Source organism: Denticeps clupeoides, chromosome 7 (assembly GCF_900700375.1).
Source record: "Denticeps clupeoides chromosome 7, fDenClu1.1, whole genome shotgun sequence".
NCBI classification, from domain to species: domain Eukaryota; kingdom Metazoa; phylum Chordata; class Actinopteri; order Clupeiformes; family Denticipitidae; genus Denticeps; species Denticeps clupeoides.
The window spans coordinates 1,392,702-1,416,710 of NC_041713.1; the positions used below are offsets into that span (position 1 = coordinate 1,392,702).

The following is a 24,009-nucleotide window of genomic DNA, read 5'->3' on the forward strand; positions in this document are numbered from 1 at the left end:
CCCCTTTTGACAGCAGCAGAAGCATTTAACTTCCGCTGACTGATAAAAAAAAAAAAAGAATGGTGGTTCCATCACAAAGGAAGCGGGATTTTGGATGGCCACATGCAATACAATTCCTTGTGGACTTTTTTTATGTTGTTGCTGTCGTAGTGCCTGCTGCTTCTCCACACTGCCCTTCGCCATCCTTTCTACATCGTCTCTTGACAGAGATGATTCTGGCACTGGGGGACTCCTGGTGGGAGGATTAAGTTCCGCTGGTGGCAGGGCAGTCACCGTAACCTTCACCGTCTCACCTCCTGCAGTAAGATGCTGCCACAGGTCCAGAGTCTCCTGGAGCCTCCCCTCACTTGTGTTCTTCTTCTTAGCCAGGTGCTTAATATACCGTGCAGAGCTTTCCATCCTTTCCACTCGATCAGAGCAGAGCTGATGCCTCCAAAATGGACTGTTAGTCCTGACAAAGGTCAATTCTTCATACTGCATGCAGGAGCGAAGTCGAAACAGCGCCAATGCTCGCAGTGGCCATAAATATATTACATCCGCACTGTTAAGAACTACCATTGCAAATGAATGGGGAAAGTTAAGGGGAGTTAAGCGTAAGGACCCCCGGGTTCGATTCAAGTCAAGTCAAGTCAAGTCAACTTTATTGTCAATTCTGCCACATGTACAGGACATGCAGAGAATTGAAATTACGTTACTCTCTGACCCATAAAAGTAACATTAAATACAAAAACAGTAACAGTAACGAATACAGAGTATAAATACAATTTAAAAAGAAAGGCACAATATACAATTTTAAAAACACCATATACAAATAAGGGCACATGGTGGAGAGTGCAACATCAGGAGAGTGCAAAAACCAATAGTGCAACAGAGTTTTTAGTTTAAAGTGACGAAGTGAAAGTGAGGTAGATGGCAGACCAGAGCTGCACAGAGTGACTGGTGCATGGTCAGTTTGTGTGATTTAGAGTTCAGAAAGTTTGTGGAGCAGAAGAGGGGAGTGAGGGGAGTGGGGGCAGAGCCGGGAGGGAGTTGAGTTTCCTGACCGCCTGATGGGTGAAGCTGTCCTTCAGTCTGCTGGTCCTGGCCTGGAGACTCCGCAGTCTCCTCCCTGATGGCAGCAGGCTGAAGAAGGTTTGCATTGGGTGGGTGGGATCAGCTGCTATGCCGAGGGCTTTCTTGGTGAGGCGTGTACTGTAGATGTCTTGGAGGGAGGGGAGAGGGACACCGATGATTCTCTCAGCTGCTCTGACTATGCGTTGGAGAGTTTTTTGGCAGGACGCATTGCAGGCTCCAAACCACACAGTGATGCAGCTGGACAGGATGCTCTCGATGGTTCCTCGGTAGAATGTGTGCATGATGGGGGCTGGTGCTCTTGCTCTTCTAAGTTTGCGGAGGAAGTAAAGACGCTGCTGTGCTTTCTTAAGAACTACCTTAAGAATTCCCGGCCAATGCAGACTTCTTTTTCATTTGTTTTTTTTCTATTGTAGTTGGTTTTGTTTAAAGTGTAATTAAAACAAATCACGAGTAATGCACAGACATTTTAGTGGGTAAGTGATGAACGAGACACCCCCTTCATCGCTGCGGTCGTGGCCGCCAGCCGTTCGCCATCAGCCGGCTAAATTAGTCCTAACCGTTTTCTAACAAATCCTAACATTTCCGAAAGGACCGGTTGATAACGGGAATTCTACATCTGAGCCACCAATGCCTGGGAAATCGAACATTGAACATAAAAACCACGCAAAGCATTAATAATGTGCACATTTGAGAAGGCAATAGTAAAACACGGTAAAACTAGTCAAGTCAAGTCAGCTTTATTGTCAATTCTGCCACATGTACAGGACATGCAGAGAATTGAAATTACGTTACTCTCTGACCCATACAAGTAACATTAAATACAAAAACAGTAACAGTAACATTGAATACAAAGTATAAATACAATTTAAAAAAAAAAAGTTTTACTTACGCGACCCCGACGCTGGGAAGCATGTGACTGTATTTCTTGGTTTAGGTGCTACACCATATTCTGTCCCCGTCATATCTTGTGACCCCAGGATGATTTGATCAGACACCAGTTTTTAACGTAACGCTCTTGTTTTCATTTTCCCACCAAACGTCAGCCTTTGCGCTTCTCAATTTACACATATATAGAATCGTGGTCTCAGTTTTCCACGAATGTATATGATTTTAACGCGTTAAATCCGCCAGCTGTGACGCGTTACTTTCGGACAACATATTTATACAAAAAACGTAACACGGAGCAGAAACGACGCGGAGAAAAGCGTCTAAAACGCGACAACGACACCAAAACGGCGGCCCTGGGGTCGCAGGATCGGACGGGGACGGAATATGGCGCAACACCGGCTCCGGCCTGCAGGCGACTCCTCGTTAGTATAGTGGTGAGTATCCCCGCCTGTCACGCGGGAGACCGGGGTTCGATTCCCCGACGGGGAGGTCACACTTTTACTTCGCTTCTCCTTTATATTGTTTTATTGTCAGGCACGGAATGTCGCAAATGAAGTTATAGGATATTCTACAAATTATGCCAAATAATATTGCAGTGACTCACGGTGGAGGGAGTGATTCCGAACTTGCCCTCCCCGTCCACCAGGCTGTATTCAATCACAAAGAAAAGCCCGGAGTCAGCATCTGTGCTCATAACCACCGTCCTGTTGGCCACGACTTGACCTGTGTGGAGAAAACTAGGAAATGGATGCAAACCCCTTGTAGCATTTTAGTGGGTTTTTATTAGTGGGGTTGGTCAAACTTTTGACCAAAGCTGTTCATGGATCAAGTTTGCTTTGCTTGTCCAGGGGCAGTCAATTTCACACAACCCCCCAAAATTTATTGTGACGTAACGAGCTTGGATTGACAAGATTATGAATGAAATGCTTTATTTGAAAGCAAGCCGCCTCCTTCCCTTTAGACAGGCATGAGACTTCAGCCCAGCAGCAGCATGCAGGCACACCGAGGACCTCACACTCACGCCCTGCACATATGGGTGTGATAGAATTTAGAGTACACAAGGACGTTGAAGTTAGCTCATTGTTCACAGCTCCATCTGTTCCTCCTTAAATACTTCTCAGCAGGCAGCAAATTTATTTTACATGGAAATGTCCATATTCCTCATAAATTATGAAATGTGCACATGAGCACAGTTCAAAAGGTCAATTTTACAGTGAAAAGAGGGCATCATCAGCGTATAATACGTTCTTTACTTTTTGGTTTTAAGCCTTGCTGAACTACACCTCCTACCGGCGCGATGCGGGTACTGCAGCCTGCTGAGCAGCGTTTAAGGTGGAACTGCAGCTTGCTGAGCAGCGTTTAAGGTGGAACTGTCAATTCGAATAAGTAGCTACTACAGCGGGGATTAGTTCATTCCACTAATTATTATTTATAGACCCCCTGGACCTTACTCCGAGTTTCTTAGTGAATTTACAGACTTTGTTTTCGACCTTGTTGTATCTGTGGATGAAGCCCTAATTGTCGTCGACTTTAACAACCACTGTGATAAATAAGACTCACTAAGAACAGCATTCCTGTCTTTACTAGACTCAGTTGGAGTTAACCAACATATAACAGGACCTACTCATGACGGTGGTCACACGCTCGATCTCGTACAGACCTTCGGTTAAAATATAAAGTAAAGTGAAGTAAAGTGAAGTGATTGTCACAGCACCCAGTGCACACAGTGAAATGTGTCCTCAATCAACGTATCTCTCCTCTTTAATAGACAAGAAACAGATACTACCGCTCAATATCATCATAGTAGCGACGATTTTATGAATTTCTTTAATACTAAAATAGTTACGAATGGAGATAAGATTAAAAACATAACAAACAGCTCCGTCGATATTAATATGGAAAATAATCTTCAAATATCTGACCACCAATTAGAACGCTTCGACCTTCTTAAAGAACATGAATTAATTAAACTAATATTGTCATCAAATCAATGTACTTGCGTATTGGATTCACTTCCTACAAGTTTCCTTAAACAAGTAGAACCCGATATTATAAATTCTATCCTCAAAATTGTTAACTCGTCGCTTAGCACCGGCCACGTACCAAGTTCGTTAAAGGTAGCAGTCATTAGACCCCTGATTAAAAAGCCGAATCTTGATCTAAGTCAGCTTTCAAATTATAGACCGATATCCAACCTTCCGTTTATATAAAAAATCAGCACACGGTGGGTGTGAGCGCATACCTAGACAGTAACAATATCCACAAAGTATATTAATCAGGATTTAGACCTCATCATAGCACTGAGACAACGCTGGTAAAAGTGGTTAATGACCTGCTGTTGGCCTCTGATCAGGGACGCATCTCGCTGCTTGTCCTGCTCTACCTGAGTGCAGCGTTTGACACTATCGATCACGCTATTCTCCTTGACAGGTTAGAGAATGTTGATGGGATTAAGGGATCAGCCCTCATATCGGACTGATCAGTATCAGTTTGTGGACATCAGTGGTGATTTGTCTTCACATAGTAAAGTAGAGTTTGGTGTTCCACAAGGTTCTGTCCTGGGTCCGTTTTCCTTATACATGTTACCTTTAGGTGACGTCATCCGCAAACATTGCTACGCTGACGACACACAGCTGTATCTCAGACCAGAAGCAGCAGCTGAACAGAATAGAGAATTGTTTGAAGGACATTAGACAGTGGATGCTCACCAACTTTCTTCTGTTAAACCCTGATAAGACGGAAGCTCTCGTACTTGGGACTCAAGCAGCCAGACATAAACTGGCTGACTACATCATAAGCCTGGATAGCCTTTCTATTTCACCAAGTATTGAAGTAAAGGATCTAGGTGTCATCATTGATGCAGGTCTCTCATTTGATTCACATGTAAATAATGTAACTAGGATAGCATTCTTTCACCTTAGAAATATAGCAAAAATAAGAAACATCATCTCAATGCATGATGCAGAAAAGTTGGTCCATGCGTTTATTACATCAAGGTCAAGCTCTAGTAGGTGCATGAGTAAACTCCAGCTAGTACAGAATGCTGCAGCCAGAGTTCTAACTAGAACCAGGAAATTTGACCACATCACCCCAGTCTTACAATCACTGCACTGGTTACCCATCAAATTTAGGATTGACTACAAAATCCTACTTTTGACCTATAAAGCTCTAAATGGTCTCACGCTGCAGTACCTGAGTGAACTTTTAGTTCTTTACGACCTGCCACGCCACCTTCAATCAACGGGTGCGGGGTCACTACTGGTACCAAAAGTACAGAAGGTCACAGCTGAGAGAGCAGATCCTTCTCAAACCACCAAGGTGCCTCTGAGGTCCGGTTGATCAAGGTACCATCCCCACACACTGCTCCCCGGACGCCTGTCATGGCTGCCCACTGATCCCACATGGTGATGGTTAAATGCAGGGGACACATTTCGTTGTATCACCGTGTGCTGTGCTTCTGTGTTTCACTTCACGGACAATCACAGAGATGTCCTGAAGCCACCAGTTTGATATCTTGGCTGTGTGCTTAGGGTCGTTGTCCTGCTGAAAGATGACCCGTCGACCTGTCTGCTCGGCCTGCCAGGGGACGGGATTTCTCTACGCGCTCACCTGACCGGAGAGGTGAGGGGGAGGAGCCGCGGTCTGCGTTGGGTGGCCAGGTCCGCTACATCAACGTCGTTTGCCGTTAGCTTTTTGTAGCTTTCGTGTAGGAGACCGAAGAAAGAATTACTACGTCTGGTTTTAAATATATTTGTTGTACCTATATACGATGTGCTGCGTGAGGTCGTGTGTTCTATTTGCTTATTTAGGTCTTTGCTTAATTTTCTGCACGAATCTGGCAACCGCATGTTTCCGCCGCGGCTCGGACGCTGACGCCGGTCTGACGCCGCCGCGCAGCAAGTAGCAGCCGAAATAACCACGCCGGGTACTGGACGCCCGATACCGGACTCGAACCAAGCCGACACCACCACCACCAGCAGCACTACTACGTCCAGCTGGAGAAACGTGACTGGATCTCTGACGTCGCCCGTCAGACCTTCCTCCTCCTCATCATCATCATCAGCACCACCGCGCAAATGTCGGATTTCGAGGAGTTTGAGAAACAACTCAGCGAAAACCGACAAGGTGACTTCTTCCCCGCCCCCACACACCCACCGTCTTTTAAACGCGCCGCGTCACTCCGTCATCAGCCGCAGCGGCTAACGGTTAGCATCAAAGCTACAATGTCGCCAGGCACCGCTGTGTCCAATAAACATATTCCCCCAAGTGACGTTTTTTTTTAAACCATCCCCAACGTAAAAGCAACGTTGACGTAACGTCCCAGTCGCTGATCTGCTAGTTACTGTCTGACAGCAGCTAATTTCAGGAATGTTTTTATGTTCTATGTAATGCAATACTTCATAGCCATTAGTAATACGCAAGCGATTCAGAATGTGCATGCAGTGGTCAGATCAAGTCCATTTAAAGACCTCAGTGACGAAACAATATGCATAAGAATAAAGGCGGTGGTCTGAGAGCAGGTGGTTGTTGGGTGCGTCCCTTCAGGATGTAGGTCCAGAGCTTCTCCCCCTGACTGGCTGCTGGGAATGGATGCTGGTGTTTCTCCTGAACAGTGGGGTGGCCAGGGTGGGCCTGTGATCATTTTGGGGTGGCATGCATGTCACACGTGCATTTCTGGGACTCCATGCGTTACCATGAGATATAAACTTTGCATAAAAACCATGTGAATACTACCTGATGCTTGTCTTTTACATTTATGGCATTTGGCATCGATGAAGAGATCAATTCCGGTTCACTAGGACCCCAACTATGAATACATCTATTTAATTCACTCTGTTGTAGATTCTGTACACAAAGTTCGACAACAAGAAAATTACAATTTAATCTAAATATTCTTTAAAGAGGAAGGTGTTGAGCTGCCGTGTGAAGGTGCTCAGTGACTGAGCTGTTCTGACCTCGAGGGGAATTCATTCCACCACCGAGGGGCCAAGACAGAGAAGAGTCTAGATGAATGTTTTCCTTTTACCTTCAGAGATGGAGGGACCAGGCGAGCAGTACTGGAGGCTCGGAGTATACGAGGTGCAGTGTGAGGTGTAATACCTTCTGCCAGTTCTAACATAGAGCTGGTATAAAGGGAGTTCATGGGTTTTTTCTTGATGTTATGTGCATCGGACTTCCATCGTCTACAATACAGTGTTTTGGTTAATCAATTACACAATTTACAGATTGAAATGTGATAATTACAACAAATAATTAGACTCAGAATTCATAAACTTCACCTCATTCTATGCAATATCTAATTTATAGATGGGTATAAGGAAGTCACTTGCTTGATTGCAATTTAAGTGACATAGAGGGTCTTGTAGAGACAGATGACGAAGTGGAAGGTAGGAATTGGACTCAACACGGAACATGGTGATGTTTGTTATATGATTCAAACAAAAAACAGGCTTGCAAATAATTTTTTTTACATTTGGTTAAAGGGCCTAATAAAGACTAAAAATAAAGCAGAATTTTATGTCTATTTCTAGAGTTAAGCCCCTAAACCACAGTGTTTGGAATGCAGGTATTGGTGGAAAAGATGCAGTAAGCTCGGCCACGCCTGCTCAGATTGCTTACAAAGGAAATAGCACACCTCACACAATACGTAGAGTACACATTTTTGATGTATAGCTTTCCGACGTGCATGCTACGACACGCATTAAATGGCGAAAAACCTACTATAATAATAATTAATGATAAAGAAATAAAAAACAATTTGCCCGCTGCCTTTTTTTTTTTTTTTTTTTTTTTCCCTTTTCAAAATGATGCGTAAGTCAGTCCGACGCAAGTCATGTGTCAAAATGTGGGCCTATGACTTAAATATGTCTTTGTACTCCGAACTGCATTGCTGCAAAGTCTGAAAAAGCAGTTTTTAGACGAGAATAATAAACACATTCCGAAAACCTTTTTAAGAATTGCACCCGACCCGAAGACCCCGCCGGTGAAAGCCACATGTCAAACCGTGAATTACATTTACATTTAAGGCATTTACCAGACGGCCGTATCCAGAGCGACTTACAACGTGCTTCCATGTCACCATGGATGAAGTGATCAGTTCTGGTTCACTAGGACCCCCAACTATGAATACAATCTTTTTATTCACTCTGTTCTAGTTTCTATACAGAAGTCAGACAAGAAGGAGGTTACAAGTTCATCTAAATCTTCTCTAAAGAATGGCTCCGCGCGGGGGAAAGACAGTGGGTGCCGTGATGCGGTGCAGTGTACGCGTGATGACGTTTCATACTGTCTTCCCGTCAGAAAGGGAGCGAGAGTGCCACAGGAGAACCAGCGGCTCGGCCGGTCGGAGCGAGAAGCGCCGCAGCCGAGAGCAGGCCAGCCGCGGCCGGGACCGCAGGAGCGGCTCGCGAGACCAGAAGAAGCACAAGTAAGAACGGCGCCGTTTTGTGTGTCTGGTTTCACCGCGGTGAGCAGTGTTCGCACGGTACGACCTCACCTGTTTCCCACGAAGGGCGAAAAAGAAAAGGACGCACCAGTACTGGGACGTGGCTCCGCCCGGGTTTCAGCACATCACTCCACTGCAGTACAAAGCGATGCAAGGTGAGACCTGGTCCGGTGCTCCCGGCAAAATTTACAGCATTTACATTTACGACATTTACCAGACGCCCTTATCCTTAACTCAGGGTTAAGTGTCCTGCTCAGGGACACAATAGTAGTAAGTGGGGTTTGAACCTGGGTCTTCTGGTTCATAGGCGAGTGTGTTACCCGCTAGGCTACTACCACCCGTACAGTCAGTAGTCACAGGGACAGTCCCCCCCTGGAGACGCTCGGGGTTAAGTGTCCTGCTCAGGGACACGATGGTAGTAAGTGGGCTTTGAACCTGGATCTTCTGGTTCATAGGAGAGCGTCTTAACCACTAGGCTACTAGCACCCAGTAGTTACAGGGACAGTCCCCCCCTGGAGACACTCAGGGTTAAGTGTCCTGCTCAGGGACACGATGGTAGTAAGTGGGGTTTGAACCTGGGTCTCCTGGTTCATAGGCGAGTGTGTTACCCGCCAGGCTACTACCATCCAGCTTCCAACTGCCCCAGCTACTCGCCGGACTAAAACATACTTTACCCTCCAGCCGCCGGGCAGATCCCCACCATTGCGGCTCTGGCCGTGTCGGCCGCGGGCGGGGCGGCTGTGCCACCGGCGCAAGTGCCCGTTGCGGGCAACCAGATGACGAGACAGGCCAGGCGCCTGTACGTCGGCAACATTCCTTTCGGCGTAACAGAGGTGCGTTTACATTTCTGTTCTGGTACATTTTCAGTGACTGCGTATGAATGATGAAATGCGTCTCCGGTGCTCGTAGGAGTCGATGGCGGAGTTCTTCAACACTCACATGCGCTTCGCCGGCCTGTCTCAGGCCCCCAGTAACCCCGTGCTCGCGGTCCAGATCAACCAAGACAAGAACTTCGCGTTTCTCGAGGTAAGGCACCGCAGGGAGGTCGTGCGGGGAGGTCGCCGCGCCGAGATGAAACCTGTTCTTTCGCAGTTCCGCTCCGTGGACGAAACCACGCAGGCGATGGCATTCGACGGGATCGTTTTTCAAGGCCAGTCCCTGAAGATCAGACGGCCGCACGACTACCGTCCTCTGCCCGGGATTTCTGAGCAGCCTGCTTTTCACGTTCCAGGTACGGAGCGTAAACGCCCAGCGCTGGGGTTCTTCTGAAGGCAAATACTGTAATGAACGTTCTTCACGTGGACGTGTTGGCTGTCCCCAGGCGTGGTGTCCACGGTGGTTCCAGATTCCGCTCACAAGCTGTTCATCGGAGGACTTCCCAACTATCTCAGCGACGATCAGGTGCGGCCTGTAGAATTCCGCCCACGTCCTGCTTTTCATCTCAACGGCGCCTTTATTGTGCATTCCTGCATTTGAAAAGCGGAAGAAAACGCATTTGTTGTCGTTTTTTCCCTGCCGGTGCACGCTTAAAATAGAGCTCCACGTAGATGAAAAGCATGCGGCCTGTTTTTTTGGACATTTCGGTCCACTTTGAGATTCCTGTAAGGGATGAGAGGAAATGTCTTTTCATTGCAGTGTATCACGTTTGATTTGCACACACAGTACGTTAAATTTTAAACCCAAATCTAAGGTTATGGACGTGAACGTGAATTTTTTTTTTTTTTTTTTTTCTTGCCGTCTCTGCAGCTGCACTGAAACTCACGGCTCTTTCATTTTTGTTCCCCCACTTTGTCCCCAGCTAGGGGCCTGTAAGATCGTTAAGTCTCCGCTCATTATTTGTTCAGTAGTACTGACCTACTGCTGCCATGCCAACATGTAACACAAGGCAAGTAAGACATTCCGTTCCTCACACGGAGACACATCTGGCCAGCAGCTTCCTCCTCCTCCTCCTCCTCGCTGCGCTCTTCCACCCCCCCACCCCTCTCTCTCTCTCTATCTCTCTCTCTTTTTTTTTTTTTTTGTTGTCACAAGGTCCCACGGACGCTTCCGATCATAAAGGGAATGGGCAGGGCTGTCAAACGGTGATTTTAAAAAATGAAAATTCAGTTGAGCTACTTTCCCACTGGACGTGTTCGAGGTGTATGTGGCAGTGGCTGGTCGAGTAGCTTGACCGAGGACACGTATGAAACGGGCACGTCACCAGATTGAATGGAAATTACTGCTTTACAGACCTTAACACTAAATCCGTTTTTATTCCATGTAAAGCTCACGATGCTCAAATTGCTTCAGTTTAAGATGATGGAAACATTGCGTTGGCGAATCGTCCATTTGAACTATTTTATCATTTTTTTTCTACGTTTGCATGTTCTAAATCATGCTCCGAATGCGTTCTGCTGAGGGGAAACGGGCTTCTTTCCGTCCGTTCGCGCGTCTCCGCTCCTCACGGTTGTGTCCCGGTTTCTTGTCCAGGTGAAGGACCTCTTGACATCATTCGGGCCCCTCAAAGCTTTCAACCTTGTCAAGGACAGTGCCACGTCGCTGTCCAAAGGTTACGCTTTCTGCGAATACATGGACACTAACGTCACAGACCAGGTACGCTTCCACAGGGATCGATGCCAAGTGTCCCTGTCCCCGCGTCGCCAGTGACGTGACACAATTCCGTCCACAGGCGGCGGCTGGACTCAATGGCATGCAGCTGGGCGACAAGAAGCTGATTGTCCAGAGGGCGAGTGTGGGGGCTAAATCTGTCAACCCGGTGAGTACCGATCCCTCGCGAGATGTCTCGTCCTCAGATAAAACGTCTTCCCACCCTCCACACGAAAACAGCCTCCGTCTTCCGTCCAGACGTCCATCATCGAGACTCCGGTGACGCTGCAGGTCCCCGGCCTGCAGAGGCTGCAGAACTCGGGGATCCCCACCGAGGTGCTCTGCCTGCTCAACATGGTGGTCCCGGAGGAGCTGGTGGACGACGACGACTACGAGGAGATCCTGGAGGACGTCCGGGAGGAGTGCCGCAAGTACGGCAGCGTGCGCTCCATCGAGATACCGCGCCCCGTCAACGGCGTGGAGGTGCCAGGCTGTGGAAAGGTCCGAGCCGCGCCGGAGCCCCGCCCCCTGCTCTCGCTCTCGCGCCGATGTGGGAAGACACTGATCCCGTATGTTCCGCTTCTCTCCCCCTCTCAGATCTTCGTGGAGTACGTTTCCACCGCGGAGTGTCAGAAGGCCATGCAGGGCCTCACCGGGCGCAAGTTCGCCAACAGAGTGGTGGTCACCAAGTACTACGACCCGGACATGTACCACCGACACGAGTTCTGACCGGGAACGGCTGCAGAGGAGACCTGGACCTTCATATGTGCCTCAAAAGACCTTCTTTTTACCGTGTCTACGACGAAACAGAAAAAAAAAAAAGTTCATTATTTATTGATTATTTATAGCTGTGAATATTAAATATAACTCCATTAGAGCATGCAGAAAAAATGTATATCAGCACAAACCAAAAAGTGATGTTTAGAATTGAGCCTAATGTGTAGTATGTCGTCAGTTATTAATAAAAGCGTAGGCTTCGTTACGTCAAAGGACACGTTTTAATGGATTTATTTGAATTAGTACTTTTGATTTGATTTACATTTTACAAATGCAGAATTGCTCCTAATCGAGGAACAAAATCTTTTAAAGATGATGTTTTTTTTATAATGAATTAATAGAAAAAAGGATTGTATTTGCATGTTAATTTGTAAGTAGATATTTTATTTCGGATTATGCAAGCTCCTTTCTGTAGTTGCTCTGAGTTATAGATATTTGTCCGCTGGACAGTATAATATATGTATTTACTTGCGTTTATTTGGTGATTTATTGGCTGGCTACGCTGTATGTGTCATTTTCCGTCTGGGTGACACCTGGCTTGTCACCTGCAGCATTTACATGAACAGGTGAGTTTTCCAGATTAAACTACAACGTGTTGTCATTTATTTGGTATATTTGGTGACGAGAGACTGAAACCGAAAGGAATGTGAAATTCGTCTTTGATCCTGTCAGTTTGAAGAACTGGAAAATATGATCTGGTTTGTAGATCATTTCATATAAAGTATTTGCGTTTTACTGAATTTCTTGTAAGTTGTGTGGAGTTTCTTCCATGTCTGACTGGTACTGCGTGTATAATTATAATTATGATTATTCATATGAGACTAAACGGCCAAGGCAGAAGCCCCAGGGCTCCTGTGAAGATGACCACGGGCACTGTTGTATCTGAACGAGTCACGTTTTTATGTAGAAAATCTGACGTATTTTAACAAGGTTTGGATCGCCGCGTATGCATGTTCGCGCCTGCGCAGTAGCAGCTGCAGTGCCGCGTCTCTCCGGCAGGAGGCGCGCCGCTCCGGAGCGCGGCGACATGGACCCGCGCTGCACGTTTCGGCCGAACGTGTTTAATAAGAGTAAATGTCAGGGCTGCTTCAGGCCTCGGGAGCTGCACCTGGAGCCCGGTGAAGGTCTGGAGCAGGTAAGCGAGATGTTCCTCTCCACGTGGTGGTTACAGCTTGGAGCTGGTGAAGAGATGATGGGAATGTGACTCTGCCAGACTCCCACACTCTGCTAACTTTCTACGTCTGTTCTAATTTAGTGTTGTTTGAAGACTAGTTTTGGATAAAATGCATGTTCTGCTCCTGATGTGAAGAGTTTGTGGAATGTCCTCATGATCCTGAAGATGCTGTGCATTCGTGTCAATGTCACCAGGCGAAGGCCGTCTACGGTGGGTGGCTGTGTCTCGCTCCAGAGGGGACCGACTTTGTAAATCCGCTTCAGCGAACCAGGGTAAGGGCCTGATAACCTCGGTGGACCTGCTCCAGTTCGTCCTCTTCTTGCGGCGTGACTCGTCTGTCTGTCTGTCTGCAGAAATGGCAGCGGCGCTTCTTCGTCCTGTATGAAAACGGACGCCTGCGCTTCGCCCTGGACGATTCTGTGAGCGCGACGTCCGCTTTTTTGCTGTGTCTCGGTGTGACGTGATTGCTTGAATCTGCTTCCCAGCATCCCTGGTCCTGATTGTGATCTCACATTTACGTTTACAGCACTTGGCAGACGCCCGTATCCAGAGCAACGTGCTTCCATGTCACCATGGATGAAGTGATCAGTTCTGGTTCAGTAGGACCCCCAACTATGTCCCAAACTTTGTCCCCTTCCCAGCCGAGCACGCTTCCACAAGGCGCCATCATCATCAACGCGTGCACCGAGGTCGCCGACGCCAAGTCGCGGACAGGGCAGAAGAACTCCCTGGCGATGGCCACGCCCGGCCAGGAGCTGTTCGTGCGGGGAGACAGCAAGGACCTCGTCGACCGGTGAGGAACTCCCCGGAGCCAACGCGAGCGTTCCCGAACCTGTTCTTCCTGCCGGTGGATGTGGCGCGTTGTTCACGCCGAGATGTTGCCTCAGAAGATGGAGTGAGCAGCTCGCTGTTTACCGACCGAAGGGCGTGAGCAGGAAGAGGGATACGGTGGGTGGTTCTTCTCCGTGCCCGCCGTGGATGGTCAGAACAGCGGCGGTAACAGTCTGGCGTTTCGCAGGCCGCGCTGGACTCCAGCCCAGGGGAGGACGAAGGAACCGGCGTCGAGATGGACGCGAGTCCAGGTGGGGACGGTAGCTGCTGAAGGTTCCTCGATGGAACAAAACAGGATCAGCTGCTGAACTCTCCAAACGAACCCTGAAATGTTCTCCACCATCATCGTTCCCACCTTGAACCGGAAGCGACTTTAACCTAAATTTGCCAAATGTTTCCAGCACAGCAGGGCAGTTAAGCAGATTATCCGGCAATTCTGGTAAAATATAGTCCTGCTTTAAAGCCTTTGCTACGTAAAAGAAGGTCATGACGGAGTTAATCCTGGAACGGGGTACCCAGGGGGGGTGTCTCTCATCCCTGCTCTGGACAGCGGTGAGTTGCTGATGTTTACCAGAATCCCTTCTTCTCCGTTGTAGGAGAAGAGGAGGCACCGTCCAACTCATTGCAGCGCAGAGTGACTCCTCGCCTCCATGCATCTCCTGATGCGGCAATGAGCCACGCCCACTCCGCCTCACCTCTCCAAGGTTCTGTCAGTTCTTTGGACTCTGAGGTCAGCAGTCCTCAGGCCGGAACCGACCAAAGGGACGGCTTGGCCTCCTCGGCACAGAGGAGATCAGGTGAGGGACACAGGATGAACCAAGCAGGGTGGATTTTAAGGATGGCCAGTGCTACCCTTGGCCCCTGTGGACACGCCCCTGCACTGTGCTACACCTGGGCGTGTCCACAGGGGCCAAGGGTAGCACTGGCCATCCTTAAAAATCCACCCTGCTTGGTCACCCAAACCACAGCTGTAAAATGCAGGTTATCAGGCTCTTTAATTCCAGAGAACGTGACCACGCCCACAACCAACATGCAGGTTATCAGGCGCTTTAATTCCAGTCAACGTGACCACGCCCACTACCAACACCAACATGCAGGTTATCAGGCGCTTTAATTCCAGCGAACGTGACCACGCCCACTACCTACACCAACATGCAGGTTATCAGGCGCTTTAATTCCAGCGAATGTGACCACGCCCACTACCAACACCAACATGCAGGTTATGAGGCATCGTCATCTCCTATGGTGTCTCCATCCTCATGTCCTGTAACCAGGCCAGATTTGAGGTGATCCTGTGAGGAACGTGAGGAGGATGCTGGTGGTTGAGGGGTGATTACTATTTACCGAAACTTCTCTTTATCTCTGTGTTTGGTCTCTAGGAGCCAAATTCCTGAGTGCTCGTTTTTTTGCTTGAGAGCGGATATTACGGCACATTTTTTCCTTTCATCTGACATGCAGGCAGGAATGAGGACCTGGGTGTCGCATGAACGTGCAGGCAGAAAAAACCCTCTCTCTCCCTCTCTCTCTCTCTCTCTCTCTCTCTCTCTCTCTCTCTCTCTATGTTGAAGTGAAGCCCTGGGCTGTGGAGATTTCAGCTGCGTGTTAGACGGTACATAGTGAAACAGAACAACGTTTCTCCGGAACCTGGTGCTACACGGAACGTTTAAACAATGTTTAACATAACCAACACAAAGTGACAAACTGGGGACTCAGACAGAAAACAGCAGCATTTAACAAAAAACATGTAGACAACAATGAGACATCATACTCTGTGCGACATCTGCTCTTAATGCTCTTAATTTATCAATCAATAGCCAAATTCCACCTCAAATGATTATTTCTAGCATAACCTTATTTTAGAACACAATGTGCATTAAAATGCATCTTTTAACTTTAATTTTCAGTTTAATATACAGTTCGGGTTTTTTAACAATCTTCAATGTGCTTGGTGAAACAAGACAATATTCCTCCAGGACCTTTTTTCTGTTTAAATAGCTATCAGAAATATGAATAAACCCAGAAATAATCACAAACCAAACTGGGTGGCTCTCCAACATACCTATTTCAGTCAATTCTGAAGACAACAACAACAACAACAACAACATTTATTTCTTATATAGCCCAAAATCACATACAGTATGTCTCAATGGGCTTTGACAGGCCCTACAGTTGACACCCAACACACTTGACCCTTCTGCACACAAGGAAAAACTCCACACAAAAAAACTCTAGGAGAGAGAAAAAAAAAGGTCGGAAGAAACGTTGGGAAGGAGTGATAGAGAGAGGGACCCCCTTCCAGGGTAGAGTGAGCCAGCAAATGGTGTCAGTGCAGGGTTGGGGATGATATTGTAAAAAAGTCCATGTGGTGTGAGAGAGAACAGAGTGTAGAAAAACTCTTTCTCCCTCCACACAAAACACTGTATTCAACCACTCCAATTTGATGTTAGAGGCATGGCACAAGAGAGGTTAAAAATGAACAGTTTCTAATTTATTAACACCGGTAAATAATTATTGTAGTTACATGTGAATATTGAATGTAAAAAGGTACCAAGGTTACAGAGAAAAAAAAATGAGAAGAAAGAGTAAAGAGGGAGAAGAGAAAGAGAGGGGGAGAGAAAGACTCAGAAGCCTTCCGGCTTCCGATGGAAACCCCCCTGAGCAAGAAGCTCAGAGCTCCCTTTTTCCACATGTGAGCAGACCTTTATACCCCTGGCCTACAGGAAGTTGTCACTGGCCAATCAGAACCTGTTGTTTCTGATGTCACGCCCCCGGTGCCTCCCATTTGGGGAAGACAAAGAGGGTGGGCGGTCCTGACGGCTGACACGTCACACGTTGCCGTCAGACAAAAGGCATGGATTTATTTGCTGGTCTCTTCACTGGGGTCTGCCAGTAGTCTGGGTGCTTGATTCCGTGTCTCTGAGAAAAACAAACAGAAGCAGCGGTAGACGGTTGGACTGTACGACCGATACTGAAATATGAGGTTATAGTGGTATATTGGTGCTACAGTGGCCCGCTACCCTAACTAGGACAGCCTAACTAGGGTGAATTTAACTTTGTCTGTGTCTAACAGGGGGACTCTGTGATAAACTGCACTTTATAATTGACACTGCGTCAAAGTGAAGTGAAATGAGGGTCTAGGATTTTAACAAAAAAAACATAGAAAACAGATAGGTTTTGAGATTGGATTTAAACACTGAGACTGTGTCTGAGTCCCGGACACTGACAGGCAAGCTGTTCCACAACTGCGGAGCTCTATAGGAGAAGGATCTGCTCCCAGCTGTGACCTTCTGCACCTTTGGTACCAGTAGTGACCCCGCACCCATTGATCGAAGGGGGCGTGGCGGTTCGTAAAGAACCAAAAGTTCACTCAGGTACTGTGGGGCGAGACCATTTAGAGCTTTATAGGTTAAAAGTAGGATTTTGTAGTCAATCCTAAATTTGATGGGTAACCAGTGCAGTGATTGTAAGACCGGGGTGATGTGGTCAAATTTCCTAGTTCTAGTTAGAACTCTGGCTGCTGCATTCTGTACTAGCTGGAGTTTACTCATGCACCTACTAGAGCATCCAGACAATAATACATTGCAGTAATCTAACCTTGATGTAATAAATGCATGGACCAACTTTTCTGCATCATGCATTGAAATGATATTTCTTATTTTCGCAATATTTCTAAGGAGAAAGAATGCTATTCTAGTGACATTATCTACGTGCGAACTGAATGAGAGACCTGCATCAATGATGACACCTAGATCCTTCACTTCAATACTCGGTGAGATAGAAAGGCTATCCAGGGTTATTGTGTAGTCAGCCAGTTTATGTCTGGCTGCTTGAGGCCCAAGTACAAGCGCTTCTGTCTTGTCAGGGTTTAACAGGAGAAAGTTTGCCATTAGCATCTTTAATCCGCCAATTTCATCATGTATGTATGAATGTATGTGGGGGAGGCTGGAGTGTGTGTGTGTTTGTGTGTGTCAGATTTGTCTTTCAGTGCAGGTGTCTGCATGGCGAGAAGCAATACCTCAGGCACGATGGCAGACCGGCCATGCCCGTAACCGGCCTGCAGCATCCTCCTTTTTAATCATGCAGACTAGAGCCGGCACTGGATGAATGAGTCACGCTCTCGCTCCACCTGTGTGTGTGTGCGTGTGTGTGTGTGTGTGTGCGTGTGTGTGTATCAGCAGCTGTTTTCCTGGGAATGACGAGTGCTCTAGAATTGGTAGATTTTTTTGTTCCTGTGACGTCTGAGGTGACTGTGTTTCTTTTTCCAGTCGTCTGTCAGAACGTAGTAATTACTGTGAAATCTGTCACGAAATAAACTGCTTTTATTAAAGTTTTAGGAATTTTATTTATTTGCGATAAGTGCAATTTTCACTGGTTTTACATAATTTACCAGACGCCCGGATCCAGAGCATCTTACAGTCAGTAGTGACAGGGACAGTCCCCCCCTGGAGACACTCAGGGTTAAGTGTCCTGCTCAGGGTTCGAGTGTCTTGTGCACCAGGCTTCTACCACCCTACATGTGTGTTTATTTCTTTTCTTTTCTTCACAGCCGGATCATCTGAACTTCAAGAAGGGCTCAAAACCAGGTTCTTCATTTCTTAAGAACAGGAACAGTCATCACGGGGCTGCTGGTTCTGGCGTCTTTAACCCTGCGATTCTGTCATTTACATCCATGCTGCGGTAAATCTGTCCACGCTGATCTGTTCTAATCCCGTTCTAGTGGCGAAAGTTCTGGTTTGTGTTGTCGTCGCACAAGCTGCAGTACTACGCTGATGCTGCGGCGGAGGAAGTACGTCCTGATCCTCAGCCGCGTGGCATCTGCTCTCTCGCCGTCACACTCAAGGGCTCGGACTTGAAGGGCGTGGTCAACCTGACCACCGGCCTGAAGGTGGCTGAGCATCACGTCCAGAGGAACTACGGCTTTCAGATTCATGTAGGTTTTCCATTCTGAAACACAGAACCGTCACGTTCTAATATCTCATAATCCAATTCCAGATACATATTTGATGTCATTGTTTAAAAGATACCTTGATATTAAATCCATGAAATAAGGTTAAAGAATTGACCTTGGAAACGGTCAAATAAAAACAGTTGGTTTATGGAGTTTCTCATTTAGGATTTTGATTAATAATTATCCAAAATGAAGTCCAGTTCATTTTTTGATTCATTTAGTGTAAAAGTGTTGATTATGCAATAAATCATGTTTGATATAAACCCCCACATGATATATGACCGTATGAATGTGAAGACCCAGGCGTCGGTTCACACCCTGGCAGCAATGAGCGCAGGAATTCGGCAGAACTGGATCCAGGCCCTCACCAAAAGCATGGCGACCACCACGACCCCAGGCGTTGCCAGGTAAGGCCCGGCACACCCGGTTCTGAATTTTCGGCGCGATTTGGTCTGACCACGTTCATCTGCAGACTTCCAGAGGGGCCCGACCTGACCCGCCGCTCCCCCTCCAAGGACGTGCTGGCGAGGACGTGGCGCCCCGCGAGGAAGAGGAAGCGGGATCCGCGCTCCAGGCCGTGGCGGAGGGGGCACGAGAAGGTGACCGCCCCACAGCCGGAGCAGATGGCGCTGGCCGACGAGATCCAGGAGCGCTGGCGGTGGGTGGAGAGGGCGGCCGTGAGAGGGGACCGGAGGGTGCCGCTCCTCCCGGGCCCCGGGCTCCTCAGTCATTTACTTTTTATCATTTATTATTTTGTGCATTAGGGATGTAGCGATCTGAAAAGTTTTTATTTGGTCCAAAACGTTCGCCCACGTTCATCCATGAACTTTTTATTTTGTTTTTGTTTTCCATTTATTGTTATGCATGTTTGGCATTAAAAGGTCATTTTATATAAGTCAAGTATCCTTTTCAGTCATGATTTGTCTGCAGCTCAATAAATGTGAGAAATAAAACTGTCGTATCACGAATCTTGTAACCTGTAAATTGAGTTCATCGTTACATCCTCAATAGATTCTAACTGATCAGTTCACCTGAAATTCTACACACGTTCCAATTATCAGTTTTCCGTGGTGCAGGTTTTTACCGTCTTTCAGTCTCATCGTATAATCAATTCCAAGTCTGTAGAAATTGTACGTGAGAGGAGCAGGAATTGGGAGGTGTGTGATTGGTTAAATACGCCCGTCTTTCTACAGTTGAAAACCTCGTAACTTCTCTACAGATGGAGGCTGGTGACGCTTCTCTGAAGAAGGACCAAGTGCCTCAGAGTTTGTCTGCATCCAGCCTTAGACACACCAAAGAGCAGCTTGAGCAGGTGGAAGCCAGGCGACTGCTGATCCAGGAACAGCTGAGGTCTCCCTCGGCCGGCTGCCGTGCGCAGGAGAACCCGGCTTCAGCTGATGAGGAGGCCAGGATGACACTCCGGCAAGAGGTGGACTTCCTGCGCCGGCAGAACCAGGAGTTGGTTAGTCAGGTCAGTGGAGGTCTGAGTGAAGCCGAGCCAGGACTCTCGTTCCCTGTGTGAAATGTGGAACCAGTTCAGATAGCTCCAGAGGTCCATCAACAACAGGAGGAACGTTCACCAAATGAAAGCGAGGAGGTCACGTGTTCTGGTGGAGGAGAAGGTGTAGATGTTGAGGAGCAGCTCGCCTGGCGGCTCCAGGTGGAGGAGGAGGTGTGGGCGACTTTAGATGACCTGCGTGGCCACCACAGCATGGGGACGGTGACCAGAACGAAGCTGCAGGAGGTTAAAATGCTGCGTGGGGCCCACCAACGCTTCAGTCTTCCCAACACCTCGTCCTCCTCGGACGAACATCTGTCTGGTGGTTCCAGTAGAACAGGAACCATTCTCCATCTGTACCAGCAGCTCCGGAACGATCCGGTGTGGCGGGATTTGGGCGTGGCAACGCGCGGCTGTCTCTGATCGTTGTCTCAGATCGTGGCTTGCGATGAAGATCGTGATGACCCCGCGTTTTCCGTTTCTACGGCGGCAACAGAACTTCTCTCGTCCTACACGATCTCTCGTCTGGACCGCGGCCCGTTAAAACTGCGGGACGGAGCAGCTCTGGAGGAAGAAGAGGGTGGAGAGGAGGGTGATGAACAGAACGGGACCCCGGAGTCCACGTCGGCTCGGGACGACTTGCGGCTTCTGCAGGAGCAGCATAGGAAAGACATGGAGGATCTAAAGGTGCCTCTTCACCGCAACTCCTTACTTCTGTTCTATCTGCTCCAATGAGAGAAATGCGGCGACCTTGAACGTGAAGATGAGTTAAGGATGAGTCAGGATCAGCGCCTTTCTGAGTTTCCTCTTCTCGTGCGGCTGGTCCCGGTGGTGTTTACCTCTGCTGTCGTCCCCTCAGGCCCAGTGTGAGCAAGGACTCCTCATGATGGCGGCGACGCATCAGAAGACCATGGCATCCCTGCGGGAGGAGAAGGACCGGCTGATGGCCGAGGAGACGGCCGCTACTGCAGCAGGTCGGTGGTGCCTTTTCAACCGCACTTCTAGTTGCTAAAGATTCTAGTTTTACATTTAAGGCATTTGGCAGACGCCCGTATCCAGAGCGACTTACAACGTGCTTCCATGTTACCATGGATGAAGAGATCAATTCCGGTTCACTAGGACCCCCAACTATGAATACAATCTTTTTATTCACTCTGTTGTAGATTCTATACAGACGTCAGATGATAAAAAGGTTACAAGTTCATCTAAATCTTCTCTAAAGAGGAAGGTGTTGAGCTGCCGTGTGAAGGTGCTCAGTGACTGAGCTGGAAGTTCATTCCACCACTGAGGGGCCAAGATGGAGAAGAGTCTAGATGAGCGTCTTCCTTTTACCTTCAGAGATGGAGGGACCAGGCGAGCAGTACTGGAGGCTCGGAGTATACGAGGTGCAGTGCGAGGTGTAATAAGGGCTGTGAGGTAGGATGGTGCTACTCCATGTTTGGCTTTGTTGGCCAGCATCAGTATTTTGAACCTGATGCGTGCAGCTACTGGGAGCCGGTGGAGGGAACGTAGCAGAGGGGCGGTGTGGAGAACTTGGGAAGGTTGAAGATCAGTTGTGCTGCTGCATTTTGTATGAGTTGTAGAGGTCGGATGGTACATAGAGGTAGACCAGCTAGAAATTAAAATTTGAATGATTTTCAAAATTTGAAAATTTGTTCAGCATTAGAAGCCCTGAAGAGAGAACACCAGAGGGAGCTGCAGAGGCTTCTGCAGCACGTGGGAGATGAGGACCTGGAGGACCGCAGGAAGCAGTGCAGGTAGGTCTTTGTAACACGTTACGGCCTGGCGAGTCTGTGCCTGGCCGTAATAATATTCCGCCCCCCCACTTTTGTGTGTACGAGTGAGGAGCTGGCAGCGTCGCGGCGCGAGATGGACGTTCTGTCCCAGCAGTACTCTCTGAAGTGCCTGGAGAGCGCCCACCTGGCACAGGCCCTGGAGGCAGAGCGACGCGCCCTGCAGCAGTGCCAGCGGGAGAATCGGGAGATTCGCGCCCGCCATCAGGTAACAAAAAAAACGCCGCGCCGAGGGCCAGAAAGTGTGTAATGCGAGATTCACCTCCAGTATTCCTGACAAGCCCCTCCCCCTTGTTCTTAGGAGCTGAGTAGTGGAGTCGGTGTTGAGATCCTGCATCGATCCGCCCCGCCAAACACTCAACAAAAGAGCCTGTGTGGGTTGGAGGTTAGTATTCCGACAGAAATTAATACATATTCCCATTTCGATTAGATATATATGACAGTAAGAAGTCATGAAGATGTATATCGTGTCACCTGACTCAGGAATTCCATGCATGAGTGTAATTATTTTTTATACATAAAAATGTGTACTGATGGGTAATTTTGCAGCCACTAGATGTCACCGTGACTACAAGTTTCCGCGTTTCTCCCCCGACTGGTGATCGTCCGTTATCTGCCCGCCGTTCAGATCCGAGGTGCAGCGCCTGAAGCAGGAAATCTGCTCCCTCAGGGACGAGCTGCAGGCCGCCCAGAGGGTGAGTGGCGGCTGCGGCTGCGCTGCTGCTGCTGCTGCGGCTGCTGCTGCTGCTGAGTCATGCGCGCGCGCGCTGAATGCTGATTTACGTCCTGAACCGCTTTTCTTCTTTCCTCCCGTCCCTCTGAAGGACAAGCGAGCCGCTTGTGAGGCACACAGGGACGTCCGAGCGCAGCTGTGCTCCAGCAGGGCGGAGCTCCGCGAGCACCTGAGGCTGGCGTACCGGGCCCTGGGCGAGGCTGCAGAGGGCGTTTGAAGAAATGTGATGCACGTGGCATACCAGACAAAATTTTATAGCATTTTAACGTCGATACGAGTCACAAAGCACAAGCGGCGTTTAAAAGTAGAAAACATGCTCTTATTATACAAACTGAAAAGATTCATGGTTTCTATGCAAATTATATAAAATGGATCTTGTTTTGTACTTGCTTGTATTACAACACGTGGGATGGCCATTTTGTGTCTTGTTTACTGCGTTTCCATGGGCAACAGGCATTTGTAGGCTTTTGCTTTTGCCCAGTTTTAGTCCGCGACCCTGTCAGTTTCGGGGAAACGCCCCGATACCGTAATCAACCGTTGGGTGACCTTGACCTTTTGACCATCAAAATCTAATTAGCTCATTTCTCAAGTGAAAGTCCAACATCATAGGTTTTTTTTTTTTCCACCAGACAACTAGCTTTTAATAATCTTCTAATGATTAATGAATTCAACCGAATGGAAATTTCACAACATTTGTGTGGGTGAGAACTCGGGAAGGTAATTCTGAAGAAGGCACGACTAAACCATAGCGGTTCTTAAGAAACGGCCTAAAGAATCACTTTAAATGGTTTAAATGCCAACTGAAATGTTTAAGTGTCCCCAGATGTGTGTACATTTTTTTTTTTGTCTGTGCGTCATTCTGGAAACGCTTACTACCAAAATAATAGACATGTTTCCATCTAGACTAAATGCTTTTCATATCCTGTGCCACTTTAATTTAACAGTGGTGGAAATGACACTAATAAAGAGACATGTTCTCATGACCATAATTAGCAGTGGTACAAATCCTTAAACCAACAGTCAATCTGCTGGACTTTTATTTATTTTATTTTTTTGTTCCTAATACAAAGAAAACATGAAGAGGGCGATAGTAGCCTAGCGGGTAACTAGGTGGTATAGAGGGGGGTAGTAGCCTAGCGGGTGACTAGGTGGTATAGAGGGCGGTACTAGCCTAGTGGGTAGCTAGGTGGTATAGAGGGCGGTAGTAGCCTAGTGGGTAGCTAGGTGGTATAGAGGGCGGTAGTAGCCTAGCGGGTGACTAG

General features: G+C 47.9%; 2 protein-coding genes and 1 non-coding gene across 6 annotated transcripts; all 3 read left to right on the top strand.

The window, feature by feature from the left end:
• Nucleotides 1-2,379: 2,379 nt before the first annotated feature.
• On the top strand, nt 2,380-2,451 carry trnad-guc (transfer RNA aspartic acid (anticodon GUC)). The gene has a single exon. It is a non-coding gene; the product is annotated as a tRNA-Asp (tRNA).
• Nucleotides 2,452-5,565: 3,114 nt separating this feature from the next.
• Nucleotides 5,566-12,243, top strand: LOC114793582 (splicing factor U2AF 65 kDa subunit-like). Of its 2 annotated transcripts, XM_028985538.1 has the most exons (12): nt 5,569-5,583; nt 5,772-6,087; nt 8,263-8,389; nt 8,474-8,562; nt 9,089-9,240; nt 9,317-9,433; nt 9,500-9,638; nt 9,729-9,808; nt 10,877-10,999; nt 11,076-11,162; nt 11,252-11,494; nt 11,591-12,243. In XM_028985538.1, exons 2-12 carry the CDS (start codon nt 6,039-6,041, stop codon nt 11,720-11,722), a joined length of 1,338 nt encoding a protein of 445 aa, XP_028841371.1. In that variant the 5' UTR covers nt 5,569-5,583; nt 5,772-6,038; the 3' UTR covers nt 11,723-12,243. The 2 variants fall into 2 exon arrangements, with proteins under 2 accessions (XP_028841370.1, XP_028841371.1); XM_028985537.1 differs by having other exon boundaries at nt 5,566-5,583; nt 9,317-9,638.
• Nucleotides 12,244-12,389: 146 nt separating this feature from the next.
• Nucleotides 12,390-23,737, top strand: LOC114793587 (myosin phosphatase Rho-interacting protein-like). Of its 3 annotated transcripts, XM_028985549.1 has the most exons (12): nt 17,510-17,544; nt 18,322-18,358; nt 18,493-18,705; nt 19,021-19,130; nt 19,196-19,381; nt 19,943-20,908; nt 21,081-21,195; nt 21,882-21,978; nt 22,063-22,222; nt 22,316-22,399; nt 22,564-22,709; nt 22,839-23,736. In XM_028985549.1, exons 6-11 carry the CDS (start codon nt 20,894-20,896, stop codon nt 22,660-22,662), a joined length of 570 nt encoding a protein of 189 aa, XP_028841382.1. In that variant the 5' UTR covers nt 17,510-17,544; nt 18,322-18,358; nt 18,493-18,705; nt 19,021-19,130; nt 19,196-19,381; nt 19,943-20,893; the 3' UTR covers nt 22,663-22,709; nt 22,839-23,736. The 3 variants fall into 3 exon arrangements, with proteins under 3 accessions (XP_028841380.1, XP_028841381.1, XP_028841382.1); XM_028985547.1 differs by lacking the exons at nt 17,510-17,544; nt 18,322-18,358; nt 18,493-18,705; ... (1 more) ...; nt 19,196-19,381; nt 19,943-20,908 and adding exons at nt 12,390-12,468; nt 12,701-12,905 and having other exon boundaries at nt 22,839-23,737; XM_028985548.1 differs by lacking the exons at nt 17,510-17,544; nt 18,322-18,358; nt 18,493-18,705; ... (1 more) ...; nt 19,196-19,381; nt 19,943-20,908 and adding exons at nt 12,390-12,468; nt 12,701-12,905 and having other exon boundaries at nt 22,643-22,709; nt 22,839-23,737.
• Nucleotides 23,738-24,009: the final 272 nt, after the last annotated feature.

Bases quoted from the DNA above. Each gene is read 5' to 3' on its own strand.
- LOC114793582 (XM_028985537.1), top strand. From the start codon at position 6,039: ATGTCGGATTTCGAGGAGTTTGAGAAACAACTCAGCGAAAACCGACAA. The intron at 11,000-11,075 runs GTACGCTTCCAC...TTCCGTCCACAG, and splicing joins ACACTAACGTCACAGACCAG to GCGGCGGCTGGACTCAATGG. The intron at 11,163-11,251 runs GTGAGTACCGAT...TCTTCCGTCCAG, and splicing joins GGGCTAAATCTGTCAACCCG to ACGTCCATCATCGAGACTCC.
- LOC114793587 (XM_028985547.1), top strand. The intron at 12,906-21,080 runs GTAAGCGAGATG...TCGTCCCCTCAG, and splicing joins CCGGTGAAGGTCTGGAGCAG to GCCCAGTGTGAGCAAGGACT. The intron at 21,979-22,062 runs GTAGGTCTTTGT...TGTGTGTACGAG, and splicing joins GACCGCAGGAAGCAGTGCAG to TGAGGAGCTGGCAGCGTCGC.